Below are 26919 nucleotides of genomic sequence, written 5' to 3'. Positions count from 1 at the left end.
TATTTGAAACTGAGTGTACCAAGTACTGCAAGTAGGAGCTCATAGCGCGGGATTAGCCTTGCAACGGCGATGCTTACATCCCCCTAAAGTCGCTGAATCCTGTGCGGTAATACTCCGCCTTTTCCCCTTTCAGGTTGCTCTCGCTGTGTCTCCTCTTTTGCTCGAGTCGTAAAAGCGAGAAAGAGAGTTCCTCTTTCGAAAAATTCTCATCCCTATATATAAAGTCTCGTATATATACTCTGTTCCTCCCGCGATAGCCCTGCGGCCATCGTATTGTCTCTCGTCCGACCAATACCCGTTGTTTCTCGTACTTGTGTTCATTATCAAAAAATTGGAAAAGGAACGCTGTTGCATGAGATGTTGCTGCGACAGCAAGAACCCCCCCCCCCCTTCCCCCTCTCCCTGTACTTGCATTTGCCTTCCGGGATTGGCTATCAAGTCAAACCATCTCTCCCCCCCCCCTATATTTCTTTAATTATTTTCTTCTTCTGTTATTAACAATTTTTTTTGTTTATTATTTCTAATTAGGAATTTGAATTTTGAGAAAATGGTTATTTTTTTGGTTCTAAGTTTTATTCTGCTCTAATTTTTATTTGGTTCTAATTTTTATATGGTTCAAATTTGTCTTCTGGTTCAATTTTTATTTGTTTCAAATTTTTGTTCTGGTTCAATTTTTATTTGGTTTCAATTTTTATTTGGTTCAACTTTTTATTTGGTTCTAATTTCTATTCTGCTGCAATTTTTATTTGACTCTAATTTTTATATGCTTCGCATTTTTATTTGGTTCAAAGTTTTATTCTGTTTCCATTTTTATTTGGTTCAAATTTTTATTCTGGTTCAATTTTTATTTGCTTTTAATTTTTATATGGTTGCAATTTATATTTGGTTCAAATTTTTTTTTGTCCCAATTTTTATTTGGTTCCAATTTCTATTTGGTCCTAATTTCTATTTGGTCCTAATTTTTATTTGGTTCCAATGTTTATTTGGCTCGAATTTTCAATTTGGTTCCAATTTTTCATTGCTTCGAATTTCTATTTCCTTACAATTTGCTCCAATTAAAAAAAATTTACAAAGAAAAATTGACTGCTGCCAAATATAATTTGCATCAAGTAAAAAATGCAAAAACCAGAAGAAGAAAAATGCATTTAATTAAGACGTAAAAAAAACTCTCAATTTTTTTTTTTTTTTTGAAACTTGAACACACAAGTCTAGTCATAACCACTATACACACAAGAGTGTAAATTTCCCCGAAAGAATAAAATTTCTCAGAAATTAAGAAGATGAATTTTTAAGAACACAAGAATACAAAGTTTGCTTGACGAGTAATAATAATAATAAGAATCCTTTTCTAACAACAGGAGAAAAAATATTGTAGCCACATAAGACACAAGTTAAAAAAAAAAAATTTTCGCTGTTGCTTGAAAAACAAGAGAAAGAAAAACTGTAGGAAAGTTGAAGGTAAAGCCCGTCATAACGGACGAGAGGGGTTTTGAGAGCGAGGAAAAGGAATACGCGTGGGCGAGGAGAGAGGAGGGAAAAAAAAGAGGACGGAAGGGTTTGCAACGTAGTTGAGTTGTACGACCAAGAGAGAGAAAGAGAAAAAGAATTGAGAAAGAGAGAGAGAGAGAAAAAGAGTCAAGCGCCACTAATTAGTGCCAAGAACGTAATTAAGTAATTTTTAATTAAGTGACTGCCGTTTACGCGCAGAACCAACGTGTAGGGTTTTGCCTCGCCTCATGGGGCACATTGCTTCATCATTCGCCTCCAACTTAAAGTGGACTTTTTCTCTTGTTAAAAAATCTTCCCGTTATAACGTTTCTATATATTTATGAGCAAAAAAAGAAAAAAAGGGTCAAAATCAATTGATTTTTTTTTAATTTGCATTTCAAGTCCAGTACCCGTCGTACTAATTATCTATATTTACGCACGGATTTCTGGATAATCAAAATTACGCCCTAAGAAACATATTCTAATTAAGGGGGCATTTCTTTTTTTACGCACTTGTTTTCTATTTCTTATATTTTTTGTATTTCTTTCGAAATTTTGTTTCCAAATTTTCACTGGGAACGTAATTAATTTGAATCCAACAATTTTTATTCGAACTGAGTGAAATTTATTCCAAGGGAATCACAATTATTATTTAAAATCCGGTAATTGTTTTCTACTCGTAAAAATTTTTCCTTAAATTATTTTTCATATTCCCAGTAATTTAATTAAAGGAATAGAAATACGGAACATATTTTAATTGTTAGAAAAAAGCGAAAATATTACAATTCCTAACAAATAATTAAAAATAAGACAAATACTTTACTGTATACCAAAAGAAAATAACCAATTTTCCATCGACTACGTGAGATATCTTAAGAAAAAGAAACGAGGAGGATGAGATTTACCTGTGCGGCAATCTCGGTCGGCTCAAAGAGTTGGCACTCCATTGTGCAGTGCAGTGAGTTTTTAATTAAGAAGTTTCTCGAGATGAGCACATACATGCGCGAAAAATGTATATACATATTTTCTACACCTACACAGGAGGAGGAGGAGCGAGCCTTGATATATAAATGCAAAGGACTTTTCTTTTGTATAAACATCGAGGGCTCTTAGTTTCTTTTACCTCTCTCATTCCTTGAAGAAGAGATACCGGAGATTTACCATCAGAGAAGGTAAGTTTCAAGTTAAAAATAAAAAAAAGGAAACCAAACGACAAGCGGAGGAGAGCTTGATAAAAAAGAAAAACTCTATATAGTATATATAAAGAACGCGGTCCGAAAAGTCAAAGACCAAAAAGTTTTCTTCTTTTCATCAGTGGAAATAGATGTATATGTATATATTTTGAAATGCGGAAGAGCGATACATCCTTCTTCTACCCCTTTTCTCACTCTCCCACCCACTACTTTTCTTCTCTTCCAGGGAGTAAAATTTCAAAGCTTTTGTCTCAAAGGATTTCGTACTTGCTCATTTCGTACTTGCCACAGGATCTTCTCTCCCTTTTCTCTCTCTCTCTCCCTCTCTCTCTCTATCTTTCTTTTTTCTTCTCTCTCTCTCTCTCTCTTTTATTCTTTCTCTGTTTTTCTCTGTCTTTTTTCTCCTTTCTGTATTTTCTCTCTTTTTCTGTATTTCCCTCTCTCTCTGCTTTCTTTTCGAGGGTCTCGTGAGAAATAAAGACGAGGATTGCTACTCTATGTCTCAGACGTGGAGGAGATTTTTCTCTTTTTTTGAAAGTGCGTCAGGCGTCTTCGTTGAAGTATTCTCTTGTGAGAGAAAAAACCCTTTTTTCAGACGCGTTCTTGCGTAATCAAGGATGAGATTTCGGATAAAAAAAAAAGGACGAGATGATGGGAAAACTATCGTATAAAGAGAGTAGGGGGACATTAGGAGAGAGAGAATAATAATTACAAGACTCCCACTTGGAGACTTCCGGCAGTGAGTCCGGAAGCTCACATGCTCTTCAGAGTATGAAGAGAATGGCTCATGTAAAGTGAATGGTCCTCGTGTTAGTGGATGCTGTATATATACTCGTGTGCGGATAAAAACAGGTACGCTCCTAAAAACCCACCTCAAGGCACGAATTTTCTCTAGTAGGCTTATTTCTCTCTCTCTTACTCTGTTTTTCTCTTCCTTATTTTCTCTCTCTCTCTCTCACTTTTACTGTTTTTTCTCTATTTATCTCTTTCTCTCTCTTTCTTTCTTCTTTTATTTTCTTTTTCTCTCTCTCTCTTGCCGAGAAATTTCTCTCTCGGCAATAAAAGAAGAAAGAGAGAGAAAGAGAGAGAAATCTCTCGGCAATAAAAGAAGAAAGAGAGAGAAAGAGAATAAAAGAAGGAAGAGAGAGAGAGAGAAAAGAGAGAGAGCTTGTCCAAACGTATGTGCTTGAAAGCACACACGAGATTTTTCCTTCTTTTTTCCTTTTTTTCTTTTTTGCCTTCTCGACAGACGGACCAGCATATATTCGAGGCATAATATGTAAGAGGCAGGTAATATCCACGCGTGACTGTCGCGTCTATGCGCGCCTTTACGCTAAATGGCCCTTCGCTTATAATGCCTTTCCACCTTTCCGGCCACCCCGTTGTGTGTGCTACGTGTGTGCTTACATACTGCAATCTTGTGGGATTAAAAAACATCCGCGGCGCGCCTAGGAGAAAACACACTCGGCCCGTGTGTGGAGATTGCCTCTCGGCTCGTTTGTTGTCAAGATTTCGGTAAACCGCCTACGTCGCTTTTTAATTGGACGCTCACTTTTCAGTCCTCTTTTTTTTATTTTTACTCTCCCTTCCCTTGTGCGAGAGAGTATAGTTTGCCTTCTCGCATGTTTGCTTGACAAACTGGGCCTACGCCTGCTTGCAAGGAAAAACCAATTTTCCTCCCCACGCGAGAAAAAGGAAATTTACACTTTCAAGGCGCACTTTCAGGTGGAAAAAATTACTTGATTCAAAATAAGCAGCTAACTTGAATCTAGAAGCGACAAAATTCAGGGGCGAAAAAAGTCTATTCGCGTAAATCTAGGAGCGAAAAAAGTAGAAGCAACAAAATTTACAGGCGAAAAAAATCTAAAAGCGAAAAAAGTCTAGACGCGTAAATCTAGGAACGAAAAAGGTAGAAGCGTCAAAACCTAGGGGCGAAAAAAATCTAGAAGCGACAAAATCTAGAGGCGAAAAAAATCTAGAAGCGAAAAAATTTTGGGGCGAAAAAAGTCTATACGCGTAAATTTACAGGCGAAAAAAATCTAGAAGTGAAGAAATTTAGGGTCGAAAAAAGTCTATACGCATAAATCTAGAGGAGAAAAAAATCCCTTTTTCCTGATGATATCAAATTGAGACAAAAAACGAATAAAAAGTGTTGCGAAGCAACATTTTTGATTCGTTTCTTGTCTCAATTTGAAATCCTCAGAAAAAATCTGCAGAAAAAACAATTAGTTAAAAAGACTCTGAATTATTTAAAAAAACGAAGAACCATTAACAGCGACACCCGATCGGAACAAATTCTTATTATAAAGAAAAAGGAAAAAAATAAAATTATCGACCACATTCGTAGAATATGAAATAATTTCCAAGGAATAGTTGTAATCCATTTTACAGTGGTCGCAAACACGAAGGTCTCACTTTGGGTGGAAAGAAAAAGAAGAAGTGTGTGGATATACACTAACGATCGGTCACGTGTGTATGTCCGACTGAGTATATAGATAAGCAGAAAAGAGGAAATTTGTGTTTAGAAAATTACCTCGTCATTACGCCTACCCCTTACGATGTGACATTACAGGGTAATATTCATGCCAGGAAACGATGAAAACGATAAGAAAACGTTTTCGAAGGATAAGAAACAACACCACCACCACCACCCCTTCCATATAGATATAGGCTTTCGATGATGATAATAATAAATATTCCCTTCCTGGCAATAATAAGTTTATTTCTTTATTATATTTATATTGACAGAACAATTTTCTTAATTTTCAAATTTCGGTTTTCTTTTCATCGAAATATTTCTGTTTATTTTTATCGATAAAAAGTGTCTATTGTATTTTTGTGAGGGGGACTATTTTTGATCGAGTGATTGAAAATGATTATTTTTTTTCGATATTAATTTGTTAGGTAATTTTCGATAGAATTTTCTTATCAGATTGGGAGGAAATAATTGGATTTTCTGAATAAATATGAGAATTTGGGAAAATTTTCGATGTTTCGAAGAAAGTAATTTTTAACTGAAAGTAGTTTTTAGGCGCAAGTAAAAATAGTATTTTAGTAAGTAAGTAATTTTTAAGTGCAAACAAAATTTAAGTCGAAAAATATTTAACTAAGGTTTAAAGGTAATTTTCAAGCTAAGTAAAGTAATTTTTAACTGAAAGTAGTTTTTAGGCGCAAGTAAAAATAGTATTTTAGTAATTAAGTAATTTTTAAGTGCAAACAAAATTTAAGTCGAAAAATATTTAACTAAGGTTTAAAGGTAATTTTCAAGCTAAGTAAAAATAGTATTTTAGTAAAAATAGTACTTCAGTAAAAGTAATTTTTAAATGCAAATTCAATTTAAGTAGAAAAATATTTAACTAAAAGTAATTTGCAAGCTGAGGAAAAATACTATTTGAGTAGAAATACTATATGAGTAAAAATAGTATTTTCGTTACAATAGAATTTTAGTTACAATGGTATTTGAATAAAAATAGTATTTCAGTAAAAATAGTATCTAAGAAAAAGTAATATTTAACGAAAGGTAATTTTTAAGGAAAAGTATAAATAGTATTTAATTAAAAATAGTATTTTAGTAAAAATAATATTTTAATAAAAGCAATTTTCAAGCTAAGTAAAAATACTATTTAAGTAAATTTAAGTAAAAGTATTTTTCAAGCTAAAAAATACTATTTATGTAAATTTTGACTAAAAGTAAATTTCAAGCTAAGTAAAAATACTACTTGACTAAAAATAGTAATTAGATTGAAATACTATTTTAGTAAAAATACTATTCAAATAAAAATACTATTTTAGAAAGAATTCTATTTTAGGAAAAATACTATTCAAGTAAAAATACTATTTTAGAAAGAATTCTATTTTAGGAAAAATACTATTTTAGTAAAAATACTTTTTTAGCGAAAATACTATTTTAGTAAAAATACTATTTTAGCGAAAATACTATTTTAATAAAGGCAATATTCAACTGAAGGTAATTTTTAAGCAAAAATAAAAATACTATCCAATATTAAAAATACTATTCAACAAAAAGTACAATTCAAAACAAAAAAGCAAAAATTCCAAGTAAAATTACAATATTAGGGCAAAAGTAATATTGAAATAGAAGAAATTTTCATTTGCTCGAAGCAGAGAATATGTCACATATACATATATGTATGTATGATCGTCCATTGTCGATTATCGTAGGACATAAAATTTTCTTCCATCCGAAAAGATATGATCATTTTAGTTGAGTCGCGTGTCCTGTCGTGAGATCTGATAAACTACTAACCACAGTTGAAGCTTCTGTCACTTTTTTTTCCTTTCCACCCCCATCCTCAACGACCCCAATCGTCTAACGCTAAGGCTTTATTCGACGAAACTTGTCAATAATATATATTCAACATTATACCTATACATATATGCAGATGACACAAGAAATAAATAATCCTTTAAAGTTTCTCCTTTCTCCATTGGAAAAAATCTCTATATATGGCTTTTGTAAATCTTTTCCTTGCTACTGTCAAAAAAATGTATAAATTTTTTCCTTATTTTTGAAAAATTTGTTTTTTTATCCAAATTATTTTCTTTTTGATAAATTAATGCATTTTTCTTCTAAATTTTTAATAAATTAATATTTTTTAATTTTCCCAGACTTTTTCAACAAAAAAATAAATTTACAGATTTCTATTTTCGATTTTTTAATAATTTTTATTTTTTAATTTTTAAGAAATTAATATTTTTGAATTTTCCCAGAATTTTTCAACGAAACAATAAAATTAATAAATTTCTATTTTAGAATTTTTAATAAATTAGATTTCTCTTTTCGAATTTTTAATAAATTAGATTTTTATTTTCGAATTTTTAATAAATTAGATTTTTATTTTCTAATTTGTCATAAATTTTTATTTTCTAATTTTTTAAATAAATTAATAGACTTTTACTTTCGATTTTTCAATAAATGAATCAATTTTTATTTAAATTATTAAATTTACTTTTAGTAAAATTTACTCCGAAACTGAAAGCTTTAAAAAAATACTTTTTGTTTGAATGAATTTGTTAATTTTCAGTCAATTTTGCTTTTTAGAAGTTTGCTTATTTCCAAAGTGAAAAAAAGCTTTCAGTAAAAAATTTTCTCTCGTAACAGATTTTCAGCAGAAATTAAATTTTTTTTCTTCCTATTTTGCGAATTTACTCGCAACTTTTAGAAAATTTTATTTTACTCCCGAAATAGTTTTCAAAATCATTTACATTTTTTTATTTTTTTATTTCATTTTATTTATTTATCAAAATTTACTTCTTTTTACTTTTTTCTTTCTTTTTCTTTATTTATTTATCAAAATTTACTTTTTTCTTACTTTTTTTACTATTTTTTTTTTTTTTTTTTTGTTGACTTGAGAAAACAATTTTCTTGACACGCAGGAAATTAATCACACCTCTAGATAAATTTCACTCCTCCTTTTTCATAACAGGAAGAGACATTTTTTTCCCGAAAAGAAATTCCAAAGACAAGACAAAATACGTCCGTCATTAAAGAAAACAAGTGAAAAAAAACTTTCTTTTTTTTGCTCCTTCAAAACAAACTTCGTGTGAAATAAAGTTTTTAAGTAAAAATTGAAAGGAAATTGAATGAGAATTCTTCCCCATTAGGCATTTAATATTAATAACTAATAATTTTCTATTTTTTTTCTTTTTTTTTGAGAAAATGAATTTGAATGTTGTCGTGACAAAAAAGTACAACGCTAATGTATAACACAAACACACACATTTGTATAAAATAGTGGAAGGCGTATAGAATAATGTTGGAAGGCATTTCCGCATAGGAAGCCGTGCATTAGGCTATCAGATCGAGCACGCTCGACAACGCCTGCTAGAAAACGACGAGGAAAAACCACGGTAAACCCTTACGTGATTAGCCGCTGAAGGAACAAGGGAAGGCGACAAGGGGTTGGAAGGGTAACGAGCGTGCTTTCAAATGACAAGGGACGTTTCTACCGGACGGTCATTACCTTCAAACAAAAGACAAGAAATCATTCCTAACTCCTTCTTCCCCCCCCCCTTACTCTCTCTCTCTCTTTTTCTCGTTTGATGTTCTTCAAAGACAAAAATAATTTTCATCCTTCAATCAATTTCAAAAATCTGATTTAATCATCCATCAAATATATAATCTCCTGTCAATTAATCCTCGCAATCAGGTTTCAAGGGTTGCTTCTATTTCTCTTTCGAAAAAATTTTACTTCTTTTTTTTAATATTAGTTTAAATTTTTTTTTTCACTTTTTTTCTTCCTTTGACGATTTTTACAAAATTCGGATAAAGATACAAAACAGTGAAAATAAAAATTACAAATTTTTAAAAACATTTGTAATTTTTTACTTCCATAAAAAGTAAAAGAAAAAATTTAACAGTAATTTTTTCTTTTTCTATTCGCCATCGTTTCTACTTTCTTCGTGGGATTTAATTTGCCCAAGAGAACTCTATGTTTATAAGAAAAATAAAAATGCAAATACGGAGATGGGAGGAAAAGTTGAGGTCACACACGACTGTGTAATGGTTCCTATTTTTGTATATCTTGGATCTGAAAGTACTCAGCCTAATTATAATCAGACTAATGCGGCTTGGTGGTCATATGTAGGTAACATAACCGATTGCTACTACCTGTCGCGATATGTAGCCACGTTACTTATCCCAACTACTCAGGGGAGGGTAATTAAGATTCAGACACACCCATTGAGATTCTCCCGTGGGTTCTCTCCTTGTTCGCCTCTCTCTCTCTGTCCAAAGGGTGTGGTTTTCAATTTGAAAACGAAAACCGCACACACGTTCTAATTTCCATAGAAATTCGCCACGACATTTTCAAACATCTTCCTCCCCTTCTCCCCAAAAAAAGACAATCGGGAAGAGACGAATTTTCATCAAAAAAAGAAAAATCAGTGTAAATTTTCTCCCAGGGAAAATTGAATTGGAATCCAGGTGGAAATTTGGTTTTTTAATGGAGAAGAAGAAAAATTCATTGGTGACAAGGATATTTAGAGAAAAACGTTTGAAAATGGGGGAAAATGAGAAAGATACAAAAATAGGAAAAATAGTATACAAGAATAGGAGAAAAAAGAGAAAAAATGCGAAAATAGGAAAAATAATACAGGAATAGGAGGAAAAAAGAAAAAAAGTAGGAAAATAGGAAAAATAATACAAAGAAATACAAGAATAGAAAAAAATAATTCAAGAATAGGAGAAAAAATAGAAGAATAAGAAGAAAAATATACAGAAGTAGGACAAAAATACAAAAATGAGAGGAAAAATACAAGAATATGATGAAAAAAGAGAAAAAAAACACGAAAATAGAAAAAATAATACACGAATAGGAGGAAAAAAAGAAAAAAATACGAAAATAGGAAAAATAATACAAAAATAGAAAAAATAATTCAAGAATAGAAGAAAAAATTCAAGAATGGGATAAAAAATACAGAAATAGGAGAAAATACGCAAGAATGAGAGGAAAAATACAAGAATAGGATGAAAAAATACAAAAAAATACAAAAATAGAATGAAAAAGTACAGAACAGGAAATAAAAAACAAAAAAATAATACAAAAATAGAAGAAAAAATACAAGAAAGGATGAAAAATACAAGAATAGGATGGAAAAATACAAAAATAGGATAAAAAAGTACAGAACAGGAAATAAAAAACAAAAAAATACAAAAATAGAAGAAAAAATAAAAGAATAGGAGGGAAATAGAAAAATGAGAGAAAAAATACAGAAATAGGATGAAAAAATACAGAAATAGGAGAAAAATTCGAAGGACGGGAGAGAAAATACGAAAATAGTAAAAAAGAAAAAATGGCACTCACCGAAAATTGGAAAACCACTTGACCAGCTGGGCGGTGTTATTTTTGTTGAATTTGATGTCGGGGAAGTACATTTTGAGGACAGCCGAGGACGGATACCTCACCCAGAAGAACATCAGTTTCGCCTTCCTGAGATGCATCGGTGTCAACGTCGACGAGTGCACTGTGGTTAAGGGAAATATTTGCTAATACAGGAAACTTACGGCTAAATGAATAATTTTCAATTTTACTAAATATAATTTTAAATTTTATTCTGAGTCTCTAATTTCAGAAATACTAATTTTAATTCAAGAAATAGTAATTCAAAAGTAAAAATTAATTCAAAATTAGCAATTTTAATTAGTAATTAATCCAAGAATAGTAAATTCAAAAATAAAAATTAATAGAAATAATAATTAATCCAAGAATAGTAATTCAAAAGTAAAAATTAATTCAAAAATAGTAATTATTTCAAAAATTAGTAATTAAACCAGAAATAGTAATTAATACGAAAATAGTATTTAATTCGGAAATTCTAATTCAGAAATACCAATTAATTTAAAAATTGCAATTAATTCAAAAATAGTAGTTAATCCAGAAATACTAATTATTTTTTTTGAAAAATAGTAATTAATCCAGAAATTAATTCAAAAATACTAATTTAGAAATTATTAATTCAAAAATACTAATTAAAAAATATAAATTAATTCAGAAATACTAATTAATTCGGAAATAGTAATTCATTCGAAATTCCAAATTCAGAAATTATTAATTCAAAAATAAATATTAATCCAAGAATAGTAATTAATTTAGAAACAAAATTTAATTCGTAACTACTAATTCAGAAATGGTAATTAATTCAGAAGTGGTAATTAATTCAGAAGTAGTAATTAATTCAAAAATAAAAATCCAAAAATTCGAATTACAAAAAAAATATACGAGTTTAAAAATAAAAAAGAAATTCTCTTTTTTCCACCGCAGGAATAAAATTGTCAGGCGCAAGAACTGAGCAGATTTCTCAAACTTAATTTTGTTTTTTCCTTTGTATCATCAAATGAGATTAGAAATCGTACAAGCTGTGGAGAAGTGAAGTTACGAAGGGGCAGGGTTCTAACGTTCCACGGTTGACCCACGATTGGCCACATCTTCAAACCGAAGCCTTACCGACTCCTTATCTGTAATAGGATCTCTTGATGTGGTTTCATTCTTATTCGGACTTGATCTCCTCATTTCTAAATTATTATTATCACCCCCCCCTCCCCACCCGTTCTATTATTTTTAAATTATCAACATTATTTCTCACTATCTTCAAATTTTCCTAAATGAAAAAAAAAATTTTCCTAGACAAAATTTTACTCTGGGAAATATTTTTTGCAGGGGAAATTTTACAGTTGGAAATATTTTTTCAGGGACAAGTTTTACTTCTGGAAATAATTTTCTCAGGGACAAATTTTACTCCTAAAAATATTTTCGCAGGGAAAATTTTACTCTGGGAAATTTTTTTTTCAGACAGAATTTTACTCTTGGAATTATTTTCTCAGGGACGCGTTTTACTCCTGGAAATATTTTCTCAAGAAGAAGTTTTACACTTGGAAATATTTTTCCAGGCAAAAATTTTACTCTAGGAATTATTTTTTTCAGAAATAATTTTCCCCGCAGAAAATATTTTTTCAAGAAATAATTTTACCGGTAAAAATTTTACTCGCTCAAAAATATTGTTTCAAGATTTTTTTTTAATGTTAAATAAAATTACTTCTAAAAAAATTTTACTATGTAAAATATTCGCTCAAGAGAAAATTTACCCAAAGAATTATAATCCCAAGAAAAAATTTTACTCTAAATATTTGGCCATGAAAAAATTTTACTAGCAAAAATACTTTCGCAAAGAATAATTTTACATTTGCAAATATTGCCAAGAAATAATTTTACTATTAAAAATATTTTCTAGAGAAATAATTTTACTATTAAAAATATTTTCTCGAGAAATAATTTTACCCTTGAAAATATTTTCTCAAGAAATAATTTTACTTGCAAGAATTTTACTCTTGGAAATATTTGTTCCTAAAAATAATTTTACCAGTAAAAATTTTACTCTCTGGGATAATTTTTCATGAAATAATTCTACCGTTAAAAATTTTACTCCTTGGAGTAGAATTTTTTTTTAGAAAATATTTTCTCAAATAATTTTCGAGAACATTATTGAAAATAAAATTGAAAATAAAATTGAAATTTAAATTGAGATTAAAATTGAAAATAAAATTGAAATTTAAATTGAAAATTAAATTGAAATTGAAATTGAAATTTAAATTGAAAATTAAATTGAAATTAAAATTGAAAATAATATTTAGAAAATTGGAGTAAACACTCGAATCGGGTAGAATCGGACTATATAGAGAAAGAAAAAGACTCTCAGCACGAAAGAAGGGGGAAAAAATTTTAGTGAGAGGGGAAAAATGAAATTTTGATGCGAGAGTGGTTTTTGCTTGAAACTCTCGACCTAGGACAATGTATGTATATATATAGGGAAAATACGCCATTGATTTTACATCAAAGGCAGTCTAAAAAGGCGGCAAAGAATCCTCGTGTGCCGATCGAACGCTGCAGTTACGATGCACCGTGTTCAATCGGCCTGCGTTACCATAGTCGCCCGTCTTTCTGCAAGCCGATCTCATGGCACGTTGAATACCCTTTCGAAATTTTCCCGCCAAGGCGCTCGGCAATAAGGTGATCAGAGAAAAAGTGCACAACCAACTGATGCGGCAAGTGATCTATTCATGGAACTTTAAAAATTCTCCCAACACAATACAGTAGTAAGAGATTCACTTTTTCATCAATTTTTTTTTCTTTTGCCCGCTCTATATTGGGAGTATATTTCTCAAATTCTCTCTGTAGAAAAAACTCGAACTGAAAAAAAAATTAAACAAATTCTACAGTAAAAAATTTTCCCGATTTCCGGAAAATTTTTTACTGTAGAATTTGTTTAATTTTTTCCAGTTCAAAATTTTTATTTTGAATCAAAATGTTACCATTTTTCGAAAAATATAGATTTTCTGAATTTTTAAATAAAAAAAAAAATCGAAAAGAGAAGGAATTTTCAATTTTTAGAAAAGAAGAAAAATTTCTAAAGTTCTGAATGGAAGAAAACGGGGAAAAATAAATTTTAGTGATGGAAAAAAATTGTGTACTTCTCAACTGTTTTTTTTTTTTTTTTTTTTGAGAAGGGAAGAAATTTGGAACGAATCTTCGTGTCTTGAGTTTTTCCGGTGAATTTATATGAAAATCGGGGAGTTTCGAAGGAGAAAAGAAAAGTTACTGGACTTTTCAGTTTGTTGGACAAACTCTCTCGGCTCCGTATACGTGTAGTCCGAAACAATCGTCTAACTCCTGTGGGGAAACTAATCAAACATTCGTCCAAAACTACAATTAACTCCTTGGGGCTAGTTTGCCTCCGCTCTTTGCCGGAAAAACTCCTCGGCCTAAAGTTTCTTTGCAAAAAGCCTCTGCGCCTGACTAAAAACTATTGCGAAAATTGTGGACCAAAATTCTTCAGTTCTTCGCCGACAATTTTTTCTCTCGAAAAAGAAAGTTTTAAGTTTTAATTTAATTTTCGTAGTTTTTAATATTAAAAAGAGATTTTTTGTTTAAATAACTAAAACCAAATGGAAGACTGAATTTTAACATTTCGGTTTTGAATTTAGAAAGAAAAAATACTAAGTGTCAAAAAAAGTTCGTAAGAGTTGCAGGAACAAAAATTTTGAGGGAGAAGATGGAGGTTTGATTTCTCCACCTGAGAACGCCAAGGTCGCCGCTAGGTGGCTGGCGAACTGCCATCTAGCGGCGACCTTGGCGTTCTCAGGTGGAGAAATCTCCAAATTCTCAAATTGAATCAAAAATTAAATTTATTTTCTTTTAGTTATTTAGTCAATGAATTAAATTATTTTTAGCCATTTTTGAATTAATTGCTTAAAGAATTAATTATAAAATTAATGCTAATGAATTAAATTCACTTTTCTCTAAATTTCTGAAAATAAGTCTTCGCTAACAAAATTCCAGTTACAATTCTTCGTTAGCAAAATTCCAGTTAGAAAAATTTCCTGTTTCTTATTTTTGTTTCTCGATCGAATAATAAAAAATATTGCAATAATATGGTAAAAATTTTCGTGTTAAATTAGAAAACAAGATTTCCGAATGAAATTGAGATTTAAAAAAGTATTGTAAAAGGATATTGTAGGCTGAACTCCGTCGTAACTGATATCACCGGAGTTGCAATCGCTACCTCGGTCGTTGCTGTCCATCCTGAGATGTCCGTAGTCTGGACTGCTGTGTTGCGCTGCCGCTAAAAGTGCAGGATGCAACATGGCCGGGGGATGAGGCAGTGGAGGTGAATCCCTGAGCTCAATACCACTGCCGGGTGGACTTGCCGGAAGATGGTGAGGCCCTGGTGGTGGTACCTGACCCGGATGTCCCGGATGAGGATTAAAGAATGGCGAATACGGTGAGAATACTTGACTCTCGTGGAGACTTGGATTTGGTATCGCTACACTCGTTGGCAGAGACACTGGCAGCATCGGTGTGTGATAAGTTCTTGGGGGCGGCGGTGGTGGTGGACTATCACTTCCGCCCTGTGACACTGAACCCTCTTGCGCTAAGATTCTCGACACTGTTCTTGGAGTAATCCTTGTATCGGTCACCTGAGAAAACAACTGTTTCAATAAATTTCTTTATTGTTATGATCACAAAATTATTCACTTATGGTTAATGTTATTAATTATACTTATTGACTATAGCAATTTTAACTGAAATTAAATGGGATTAAAATTAAAATGAAATGAAATTAAATTGAATTGAATTGAAATTGAATTGAAATTAAATTCAGTTCAATTCAAATCTTCATTTCTTCAAATTCACAATTTTTTGTTTTTATTTGGTGTTAATTTTCAGATGAATCCTTTTTCTTCGCTCGTTTTGTTCTTTCTTTCTTCATCTGACTGGAATTTAAAGACGAAAAAATTCATCATTTTTCTACAATTTTAATTTGAAGACGAAAGGAATCATCATTTTTCTACAATTTTAATTTGAAGACGAAAGGAATCATCATTTTTCTACAATTTGAAATTGAAGACAATAGGATTCATCAATTTTTTTAATAATTCTACTTCGAAAACACAGAATTCTTCTTCATTCTTCAATTTTTGAATTTGAGGACAAAGAATTCATTCCTTTCTGCAATTATTTTCATTTAAAGACAAAAGAATTCAATATTTTTTAATTTGATTTTGAAGACACAGAATTCTTCACTTTTTTCATCAAATTTTTAATTTGAGGACAAAGAATTTGTTCTTTTCCGCAAATATTTTAATTTGAACACGAAAGGAATCATCATTTTTTTAAAAATTTGATTTTAAAGACAAAAGAATTCAGCATTTTTAAATACGATTTTCAACATACAGAATTCTTCACTTTTTTCATCAATTTTCTAATTTGAGGACAAAGAATTCGTTCTTTTCTGCATTTATTTTAATTTTAAGACGAAAGGAATCATCAGTTTTCTACAATTTGAATTTGAAGACAAAAGAATTCAACAATTTTTAATTTGATTTTAAAGACTTTTTTTTTACTTTTTTCATCAATTTTTGAATTTGAGGACAAAGAATTCGTTCTTTTCCGCATTTATTTTAATTTAAAGACGAAAGGATTTATCATTTTTTTGCAAATTGAATTTGAAGACGAAAGAATTCGTTCTTTTTTATTCTATTTAGAAAAATTCTATTTAATTAACATTACTTTCAATATAATCATCATCATTCAATTTTTTCATTCATTCAATTTTTTTTCTTTAATTTTGAAATCTATTATGACTAAATTTTATATTCAATTGTAATTCAATTTTAATTTTTACGTTTTTTTTTAATTTCGAAATCTATTGTAAATAAATTATCCATTAAATTATAATTAGAAATTGTAATTATTTCAAATTCCACTTTTATTTGAGTTGTAACTCAATTTTATTTGAATTCTAATTCAATTTTAATTCAATTTTAATTCAATTTTAATTCTGAATTTCAAGTTTTTTGTAATTGAATTCTTATTTCTGAATTTCATATTAATTGTAATTGAATTTTTATTTCTGAATTTAAAGTTAATTGTATTTTAATTGAATTTTAATTCTGTTTGAATTCCAATTCAATATGTAATCCAATTTAATTTGAATTTAAAGACTCAGGATTCATTTTTGTTCTTCACTTTCAAAAAAATTCTAATTAACAAGAGTTGTTATTGATAATCATCTTTTTTAATCATGTTTAAATTTTTACAGTTTTTACAGTTTATCATTGCTCTTAGAATAATCAAATTAATTAATTAATTAAAACGCTGAATTATCAAGAACCAAAAAAAATCAGTAATCACGATTACGATCATTAATAATATTTTTGTCTGTCTTTTATTGGAAAGATCCAATTAAATGTAAAAATTTCTGTTCGTAAAGATTAATTTTGTTAATTATTTTTGTCAAGATCCTTAAAGATCAATAAAGATCAGTTACAATTGTTATCATAAATAGAAAATAACTACTTCTTAATTATTATAAGTCTAGATGATTATAAAAACTAATTTCTATCATGATGATCAATAACAACTATTTCTATACAGCAATTTCTATTTATTTAGTTAGCAATTATAATTTTTTCAACCATAACAATAAAAGTAAATTGGGAAATCAATTAAAAATGATTGTATTTTAATTTTGATTGATGATGATTTGAATAATGATTGATTAATTAATTTATTGAATAATGAAAACAAATATATCAGTAGGGAAAATTATGATCAGTTGTAAAATATAAATAGTAAAAACAAGATGATTAGTTGAGTATTAAAGAAAAAATGCGATCATCTATTAATCTGCGATCTTCTATTAATGACCTCATTAATTGAAGGAGAGCAGCGATAATCAGTTAAATAGCAACGAAAGGTCACTAATGACCTGTTGAGTAGCACAGAAAAAATAGTGATGATCAGTTCAGTGATAAAGTGTAGAATTAATTATTAGTAGTTTGGTTCTAATAGATCAGTAAAAATGGATTTTTTGAGATCTCAGAAAAAAAGAGATTCGAGTATAAAGAGAATAAAATTATCTTTCGAGTAGTAAAGATGATCATTCCAACGGTATAAAAACAGTGCTGATCAGTTCAGTAGAAAAAGGATTAGTAAATACCGATTAATCTCGAGTCAACAGGTAATCATTAACCTAATAGAATCATTAGATACTAACCTTATGGCGTTTTTTCTTTGGCGTCATGACAAGCGATAGTGCCTCATTTTGTTCCGAGTCCCTGCTTTCTCTATCGTCATTTCTCAAATTACAATATTGTTCACGTTGATCCCGTTGTTGATCTCGTTGTTGTTGTTGCTGCTGCTGTTGCTGTTGTTGCGCATGCATTGATGACATGCCATAAATTGTCGATGGTTTCGGAGTTTGAAACATACCAACACTTGGCCTAACATGTGGGGGCAATTGATTTATTTGATTGAGATTATTTTCTGTGGGACCAGAGAGTGGACCATGGGGACCACCACCCATGGGACCGATTTGGGGAAACCCCGTAGATTGTGGAGGCGGGGGCCCACCGTTTAGGGGCCCCCGTAGTCCGTTTGGGCCACCCGGTGTTTGGGGTGCTCCTCGATCAACTACCTTCGTTCTCGGTGACTTCCTCTCGAGTACTTGACTCGCCATTAAATCAACTTTACTGAATTGCTCGGTTGCCGATTGAACGGCCTCATTATGTTTACTTAGAAGTCGCCGTTGTGGGGCGTACCTCGCGAATATACTGTCAATTAATGATGATAGTGAGGTGCTGATTTCTTTTTTTAATGTATCCGCGAAACCCTCTAGTTCATCGCCTGTTATGTGTGTCACTGATGAGGAGGTTGTACTTTGATTTGCTCCTCGGAAGACTTGTAATCGATCTTGAAAATCTTTGTAGTCTTTGTGGAGTAGAGGTGTGTTTGATGATTGCAATTGAGGGGGTTGGGGAGTTGGTGGTGCGGTATTGTTTTGGCTTGGTTGTTGTGATGTGGTTGATAGTTGGGGTGAATTTTGTTGATGTTGCTGCCTGGCGGCTTCTTGATGTTGTTTCATTCTTTCGAGAACAGCTTGTTGTTGTTGTTGCTGTTGTTGTTGTTGCTGCTGCTGTTGCTCGAGGTACATTTTGTGATAGACGGCTGCAGCAGCAACGTGAGGATGATCGGGTGTTAAATTGGCGATGCCATTGTAGGATGGTGGATGAGGTCGTTGTGGTCTCGGTGGGGGAAGAGGTTGTAGTTGCGGACTAGGTGGCGCGTCTCCGATGTCTAACGCTTCGGCGTCGACTTTGTTGGTGAGCTCGTTGTACTTTTGTTGCATTTCCGCTAATTTTTCTTGCATGCCTTGTAATTGCATTTTGAGATTGTCGCGTTTCTTTTTTATTGGTAGGGTGTCCTCTTCCTCGCTGTCCTCCTCGTAGTCCAGCATTGAGTCGGTGACGCCATGTTGGTGAACGTGGTGAACCGTCTGCTGTTGGGGTTGGTAGAGTTTTCGTTTTTTACAGCCGTTGACAGTGACTGGTTGCAATGCGGGACTGCTTCGCATCGAGCTGACAATGTTCTCGACTCGAGCACGTTTTATTTCGGTGGTTGGGGAATTGGTTTCGGTCTTTGGAAGAATGGGACATGGCGAATTGCTGGGACTGTGTTTGACGTTTATTGAGTCCTGCATTTCTTCTTTTATCGATACGGATCCGGATTGTGGGACCGAGGGACTCGATGGAAGGCTTTGCTCACAATCGGAACCGTCTAAATTTGCACCGGGCTCCATGCCGGCTTCGGCTAGAGCCTCGTCCATTGCGCGCTGGGCTGAAGCAGCATCTTCAGCGCTGTCTTCAGCATCACCTGGCATCACGCTATCACGATCACTGTGGTTCGCATTATTCACATTACCATCGACACTTTCCTCGCCGCCACTCTGCACTGTTCCACTGCGCGCACTCTCACTATTTTGCTGATGATGAGGACTGTGTTGCTGATGCTGTTGGGATTTTAGTAGGTCCGTGGTTGTGTTGTTGTTGTTATTGTTGTGGATACTGTTGTTGTTGGTGGGCTGGTCCTGCGCAGAGAGAGCATTGAGCTTGTGCGTTTGGAGCAAGTTGCGTAGCATGTGAGGCGCCAATTCTGCGGTCGTGAGTTCGTCACAGTTGACAACTGCCCCCTGCTGCAAATTGGTGGCAGATTCCATGCCAGCCCCTGTCATTCCGTGACTCCCTTCGAGAGGCGATCCCCCAGCGTCGCTGGCCTGCTTGACCTGTCGGCCTAGGAGTTCGTTAAGCATCTTGGGAGGGCCGAAGCCCGTTGCCCCAAAAAACCCGAAGGCCGGGTGGGCGGAATGCTGCTGGGCTGCCGTGGGACCCGTCGTTGTAGCACCTAGATGACCTTGGGTTCTAGGCACTCCAGACTGTTGCTGGAGTTGCTGGTGATGTTGTTGTTGTTGTTGTTGCTGTTGAAGCGGTTGTTGGGTGTTCTGGTGCGGGACACCGTTACCACTGAATATCGCGCCGTAAAATGCACCGCCGGGAAATGAAGGTCGCGACGTGAAGTTCGGTATACTCGAGTAGCTGTTACGCGGCTCGCCGGCGTCCACGCGCTGTCTGGTGCGCTTCTGCTTCTTCAAGAGTTGCTGTTGCTTACTGTCCGTGGTTGCTCCGTAGAGGGCGAAACACTCGGTCTCCTCCTCCGATGACATCATCAGCCGTCTGGTTGGTCGGCCCCCCGAAGGCCTCCGCTTCCCCTCCCCGCCAGGGCTTCTTGTCACCCCTCCCCCTCGCGCTTGAATAGCCCCTCGTAACACGGAGCGCTGCCTTTACTACTGTGGATGCTTCTACACGATATTTCTTCCCCTACCACCTTTGCAGCTGCTGCCTCCTCGTTTCTTTCAGTAAGGTCTCCCCTCTTTTCAGCCACTCTCAAGTTCCCTTTCCACTTTTCCTTCTCCTTCGTCGTCGACAACCGTTGCTGATTTTTCTCCTTCACTCTTTTTCCTGATTCTTCCTCCTCTTCCTCCTCCAACTTCTTTTTCTTCTTCTTCTTTTGCCTGATTCTTCCGGCGCCGTCGCCCTTATTGACGACAGCACACTTTCTCGATATCTTCTTCCCTTTCCTCGTCCCTTCGCCTCCTTCTTCTTCTTCTTCTCCTGTTTCTTAATCTTCTTCTTATTACTATTCCTTGTTCCACACCTTCCGCCGTGTATCTCGGTGTCGACGGATTGTACTCGAGTCGAAACCGCGACGCTTTTTCAATGGGATCGGCTCGTGGTCGAGGCTTGTGCAGCACTCCTTGCTTATGCCGCAGCCACGACGATATCTACTTGCGCAAATTTTACTATTTCTCGATTTACACTTGTATTGGTATTTGTCAATTATTGTATTGCTGCTTGTTATTATAGCGAGAATAGCCGCTGGAACGCTCGCTCGCGGAATCCTCGTGCTCCCCCCTGGGAGCTGCATCCTTCGAGTTCGCCAAAGGGCTAACTGCCCCTCGCTCCCTCTTCTCGATTAGCCACTCTTTTTTATTTTCCGTCTGCAACAAAAAATTTTACACAAACTTTAATTCTAAATTCCAAAACAAATTTTAATTCATGCACATTTCTAAGTTTATCAAATTTGGGACAAATCAAACATGTTCCAACATAAAATTTGATTCTTTGTCTCAATTTATTGATATCCTTACATAAACTTTTTTTGCTGTAGCAAAAAATTTATAGATACTTCACTAAATTTAATTTTTAAAAAAAATGTTTTCTAATTACACGAATTTTACTCAATGAAAAAAATTTTCAAGTATTGATCAATTTTCTTATTAATCCGCAAAAAAAAATTTATTCGAAATTGTTTTTTTTTAACTCTTTTCATGGACGCAAGACAAGACATAATAGATCTGCATTTTACCGCGGTATATATGCGGTATAATTGAAAAGAACTCGGTGGTTTGGGTAAATGAGGAAAAAGTTGTTGAAAGAACATCGATTCGCAAAGCTTGTCCGAGTGCACGATAATCTCTGAAGTACACGAAATAAGAAAAAAAAGAAATGAGTAGTACTTTTGCGCTCTATATATATATGTATCTCCATTCTTGAGTATCGAGGGTCGTGGTTTAAGAGAAGCTGCGCCTCAAAATAGCAAGGGAGTCTCCTCGAGTATACTTTTATATACATAACTCTTCTTCGATTTAAGAAAATTGCACCATTGAATTTCTTATTTACCGTTGTTGTTTTACTAAGCCTTGAGATTTTTTTTTCTCCTCTCTTGCATTTTTAATCGTCTTTTCAAAAAAATAAAAAAAAATGGCATAAGAATTAAAGCTCGATGTACATTGCAGTTTGCTGTTCTTTTTTAAATCTTTTTTATATTGAACTATAAAAATTGAATGAATATCTGGTTTTTTCTTCTTAAAATTTCTTAAGAACAAAATCTTTATGTACATTTTCATTTTTCTGTTACTTATGAAAGAAAAAAACAAAAATTTATGATTTTTTTTAGAAAAAAAAAATAGATTTTAATTTAGGAAACAAAAATAGATTTTTGATTGATTATCGATAATTTTACGTTCGGTTTTATTATTTGATGATAAATTATCATCAAAATAGATTTTTGTTTGTAAAACTATACAAAAATCTATATACTTTTGGTTAATGAAACAAAAACTACAAAGTTCTAGAGACTTTTAGTTTCGGAAACAAAAAATCTATTTTTCTTGGGTGTTTAAGTTTTTAAAAATCGAAAAGATTGTTTTTTTGGCAGGAGAGGGGTGGATAATTATCGAAATTTTTTTTTTGGCATTTTCGTTGTCTGTAAATGTATAATTTTAGGAAAAAATTGATTTAAGGGTATTTAGTTTTGAGATGCGTGTGTATATTCACTAGACAGGCGTTGATGTTACCTGAATGTGTACGCTTCGTTCTAGTACGCAATGCGTTCTGTTGAAGCAACAGCTGAGCAGCTAAGCACCTGCCCTCGATAGTTCAACATAGCAGCTTTCCTCAATAAACACGAGCCAAAAAGTCAATAGACTTTAATCTCCCTATCGGGTATTTTCCAAGATTTTCATTTATTTTCCATTGCAACTTTTACCAGAATATTTCTAATGTTTCTCATATTTCTAATAATTATATTTTTAATTTCTTGTTTTCTTATTCCATTTTTATTTTCTTATTTCTTATTAATCTTTAAATTTCTAATTTAATATTATTAATGAATTATAATTAATTAATATTTACTAGAGAAATTTACTATTTATTAGTAAAATTTACTAATTAAAAATTTATTTACTAAAGCAAAAAGTCATATTAGTAAAATTGACTATTTATTAATAAAATTTACTAATAAATTGGTAAAAATTACTATTTATTAGTAATATTTACTAATTAACTAATTTTTTAATTAAAAAGTTAAATTCAAATTGGTTACAAATTTTTACTAATTAAAATTTTGAGATTGAATTATTAATTTCTAAAAACCGTCACATTACAAAATACGTTTTTTTCCGCACCTCAAAATTGAATTATTTTGCAAAATTTTACTTTCTGCAAATTTTTCTACTCGATACGATAAATTTGTTTACTCGATTCAAAACTACAATGATTTTTTTTACTATTTGAATCTATTTCTTTTTCGTATCGTGGTCGTTAATCGCAATGTTTACTCCAAAGTCTAAATTTTCTATTCGTCAAAATTGTAGCAATTTTTCTTTTTTTTATTATACTATTTTACTTGTGTAATATTATTTTTATTTATTTACTCGTGTAATATTATTATTATTATTTATTTACTTGCATAATAATGCTTTTCCATAGAGGAAGAATTTTTTATTATTATTTTATTTTTTTTTTGTTTAAATTTTTTTTTAATTTATTTATTCTTTATGTACTTTCTTTACTACTTTTTCTATTTACTTGTATATTATGACTATTATTATTATTTATTATTGATAAAGTAAATATAGTGTTTTTTAGAAAAGTTATCGGAGTGTTATCAAAAGGAGAAAAAAGGTGCAAAAAAAAGAGAGAGGAAAAAAATACAATATATAAAAGGGACGATCTGATTAGAAGTTGGTATTATATCGATAAGTTATCTCGAGTCCAATTATTGTATATATACAATAATATATAAATGTATGTAGGTTGAGAGAATCGAGAACCGTGTGGTGCGACATATGGTTAGATTCCGAGGACTCGAGGAGCGATAAGGTCGAAAACACTTTACCTGAGGGAAGCTTCGAGGGGGGCATCACGCAGTTCCCTCACACGAATACACGCGTGCACCTTTCTCTTTTTTTACTTTGCGACGACGATGATGGGGGCCATCATAAAATTGTAACAGGAAAAAGGTGCCCTTTCGGAAATGGCTTTAGGAACTCTTTCCTTTTTTTCCCTCTCTCTTTTTCTCTCTGTTTTTTCTCTCTGTTTCTCTCTGTTTCACTCTGTTGCTTCCTTTTTCCTTATATCTCTGTCTTTTTCTCTCTTTTTTCTCCTTCTCTCTTTTTTTCTATTTTTTTCTCTATTTTCTTATAGCTTTTTCTCTCTTTTTTTCTATTTCTCTCTATTTCTCTCTTTTTCTCCATTTCTTTTTCTATTTCCTTATATCTTTTTCTCTCTCTTTTCTCTTTCTCTCTTTTTTTATATTTCTCTCTTTTTCTCTATTTCTTTTTCTATTTTCTTATATTTTTTTCTCTCTCTTTTCTCCTTCTCTCTTTTTTCTATTTCTCTCTTTTTCTCCCTTTTTCTATATTTTTTTCTCGCTCTATATTTTTTCTCTCTCTTTTTTCTTTCATTCTTCCTTTCTCTCTAGAATCGGAAGTAAGCGGCGAAGCTAATTACACGCGAGAAACGATGCGTTCATTCCGTTGTCATCAAAACCGGACGATATGGATGGACAATTATAAGCATTTTGATTACAACAAACCAATTTTATATTCATATGTGTACTCTCGAGGAGAATTTTTCAGAAGCTGAGCTTTGTCTTCCACTTCCGGCTCGAAAACTTTTTTTTCGCTTGGCTCTTACAAAGAATTTTATATTTTTTGTCTGATAATTGACTTCATATGATCTCATTTTTTAATTTCTTGTCGTTTTTTTACTTTTACGAATTTTTTTCGTCTCTCTCTCTCTCTCTCTCTCTCTCTCTTGGTTTTTACATCTTTTATCATTTTCTGGATTCTCGATTATTTATAATTTCATTTTAATTATAATTTAATTTTTTTAATTTCATTTTCACGTCGACTTTCACTTTCGCTTTCACTTTGACAGATTTTTATTCTCACTTTCATTTTCGCTTTGACTGATTTTTTAATTTTAGTTTCACTTTTATTTTCATTTTTATTTTCACAAATTTTTATTCTCACTTTCATTTTAACTTTGATGTCAAACTGAAAGCAAAAAAGAAAATAAAAATGAAAAGGAAAATAAAAATTTGTGAAAGTGAAAATAAAATTCTATCAAAGTGGAAATGAAAATGAAAACAACAATAAGCAGAAAATTTACAACAGTGAAAAAGAAAGCGAAAGTAAAAATCAATGAAAATGGAAATGAAAGTGAAAGTGAAAATAGAAAAAAATTACATAATTTCAAGTTTCGTTTTCTTCTGGCGCAAAAAAAAATAATAAAAGTGAGCCATTTACGATGCAAAGAGAGGGAGAATTCGCACCCAACTAACAATCATTTCCGGTACGTCATGCGATGTTTAACATTTTAGACGCAGGTGAGATATTCGATTATTCCGAGAGGGTGATTATCGCACAATGCGAATAAATTTTGCGAGAAAAAAAAATAAAATTTCGGAGTTTATTTTTTCTTTTTTTTTTTAATTTGAAAAATAAAATTTTTTCAATTTGAAATTTAAAATTTTAATTAAATTTAAATTTTTTTTTTTTAATTTAAAAAAATCTGACGAATTTTCAAAAAATAAAAATAAAACGTTGAGATTCACGAGCACTCCGAGTCAAAGACTCGGAGTGATCGTTAATCTCAACGTTTTATTTATAATTTATTTTATTATTATTATTTATTTTTAAATTGAAAAAATTTTTTTTTTTTAAATTGAAAAAAGAATTTATTTTTATTTACCATAGCGTGATCGTTAATCTCGAACGTTTTATTTAAAATAATTAAGAAAATCGAATGATAAATTCAGAAAAATTACAACAAAATAAAAATAAATCCATATTCAAATAATTTTTTTTTATTGCAAAGATTTTTGAATAATTTCTAACTTGATGAAACAATTCATCCAAGTTCCCCATGAGCTCTGGGCGCGGCTATTGTTTGGCAAAAGCGATTGGTTCCTCAAGTGCCTCCAATATATATAAAAGAATATTCAAGTTTGATAATTAGAGGAGTTAATTAAAAGCCGATTTTTCCAAATCTCTTAATTTTATACTTTTCCTACATTCTTTATGACTACTTGACTCTCGCGCAAGTGGCCACTCGCAATTTTTCTTCTTTTTCAAGAATTTTTTTTCGAAAATTAGCTATACAATTGCAATTATATTCAATTCAAAGTGCATGAAATTAAAAATTGAAACTATTTTTTGTCTAAATTCATCCAAATTACGTTCTTAAAACAAAATTAAATATAAACCGCATCATTTTATTATTCAAAAAAAATCTTAAATTAAATTCCCAAATCTAAAATTTTGATAGTAAATTACTTTTCAGTTATTTTACCGCAAAAAAGGAAAAAATTACATTGTTTACAACACAAAAAGTCAAAAAAGAAATTTAAATTTTTTAATTAAAAATTCCAAAAAGCGAAAAACAATTAATATGAAAACCGAAAGTATACTTTCACGAATAACAAAAACCCGCAAACAAATTTAATGTCACTGACCTTTTATTGTTATTAAAAAAAAAAGAAAAAATCGATCAAAGGTCGACAATATCACCGCAGTTGAAAATTATTTATACCACGGGGATGAGAAAATAGATTTCCGAGTAAGGGGGGGGGGTATGGTATATTAATGCAATTGACGTAATTGACGTGAAAATACAAGTGAGTAAAAACGAAACAAAATTTAACGAGCTGTGAATTATGAAAATCGTTCGACACTCACTTGATTTTTGGAAGTGTGCCAAATATGTATATATACAAATATGAAAATGATTCAAATACAAGAAAATGATGATAATAATAATAAAATTGTGAAAGAGAGAGAGAGAGTAGGGGGGTGCGGATCAATTCGTCGACGCATTAACGCAATTAACCTCTAATTAATAACACATCAATTGACACCGGTCAACTTGTTGCATCGCGGCTAGCCGATAATATGTTGAACGTATACATTGACACGTTTGTGTGCATAATTCCGTTGGTATTTATACCTCTATCTCTCTCACTCACTCTCACTAGTGTCT

The 26919-nt window shown here is 31.9% G+C and overlaps 1 protein-coding gene across 7 annotated transcripts in view; it reads right to left on the bottom strand.

Annotated features, from left to right (window-relative positions):
- LOC122511604 (homeobox protein prospero) overlaps positions 1-26919 on the bottom strand; it is a 198420-nt gene that overhangs the window by 14558 nt on the left and 156943 nt on the right. For 4 of the 7 annotated variants that reach the window (XM_043626963.1, XM_043626967.1, XM_043626964.1 and 1 more), the window contains exons 4-6: positions 17757-21092; positions 14710-15186; positions 10508-10662 (exon numbers count right to left, since the gene is read on the bottom strand). In XM_043626963.1, coding sequence (XP_043482898.1) covers positions 10508-10662; positions 14710-15186; positions 17757-20261 — 3137 coding nt within the window. In that variant the 5' untranslated portion in view covers positions 20262-21092. Of the gene's footprint in view, positions 1-10507; positions 10668-14709; positions 15187-17756; positions 21093-26919 lie in introns of all 7 variants that reach the window. The other 3 variants (XM_043626966.1, XM_043626968.1, XM_043626969.1) reach the window with 2 other exon arrangements.

This window comes from Leptopilina heterotoma, unplaced genomic scaffold (genome assembly GCF_015476425.1).
Source record: "Leptopilina heterotoma isolate Lh14 unplaced genomic scaffold, ASM1547642v1 Lhet_88, whole genome shotgun sequence".
NCBI lineage: Eukaryota > Metazoa > Arthropoda > Insecta > Hymenoptera > Figitidae > Leptopilina > Leptopilina heterotoma.
The sequence above is the reverse complement of the archived record's forward strand: the minus strand, read 5'-3'. Positions and strand labels throughout refer to the sequence as shown.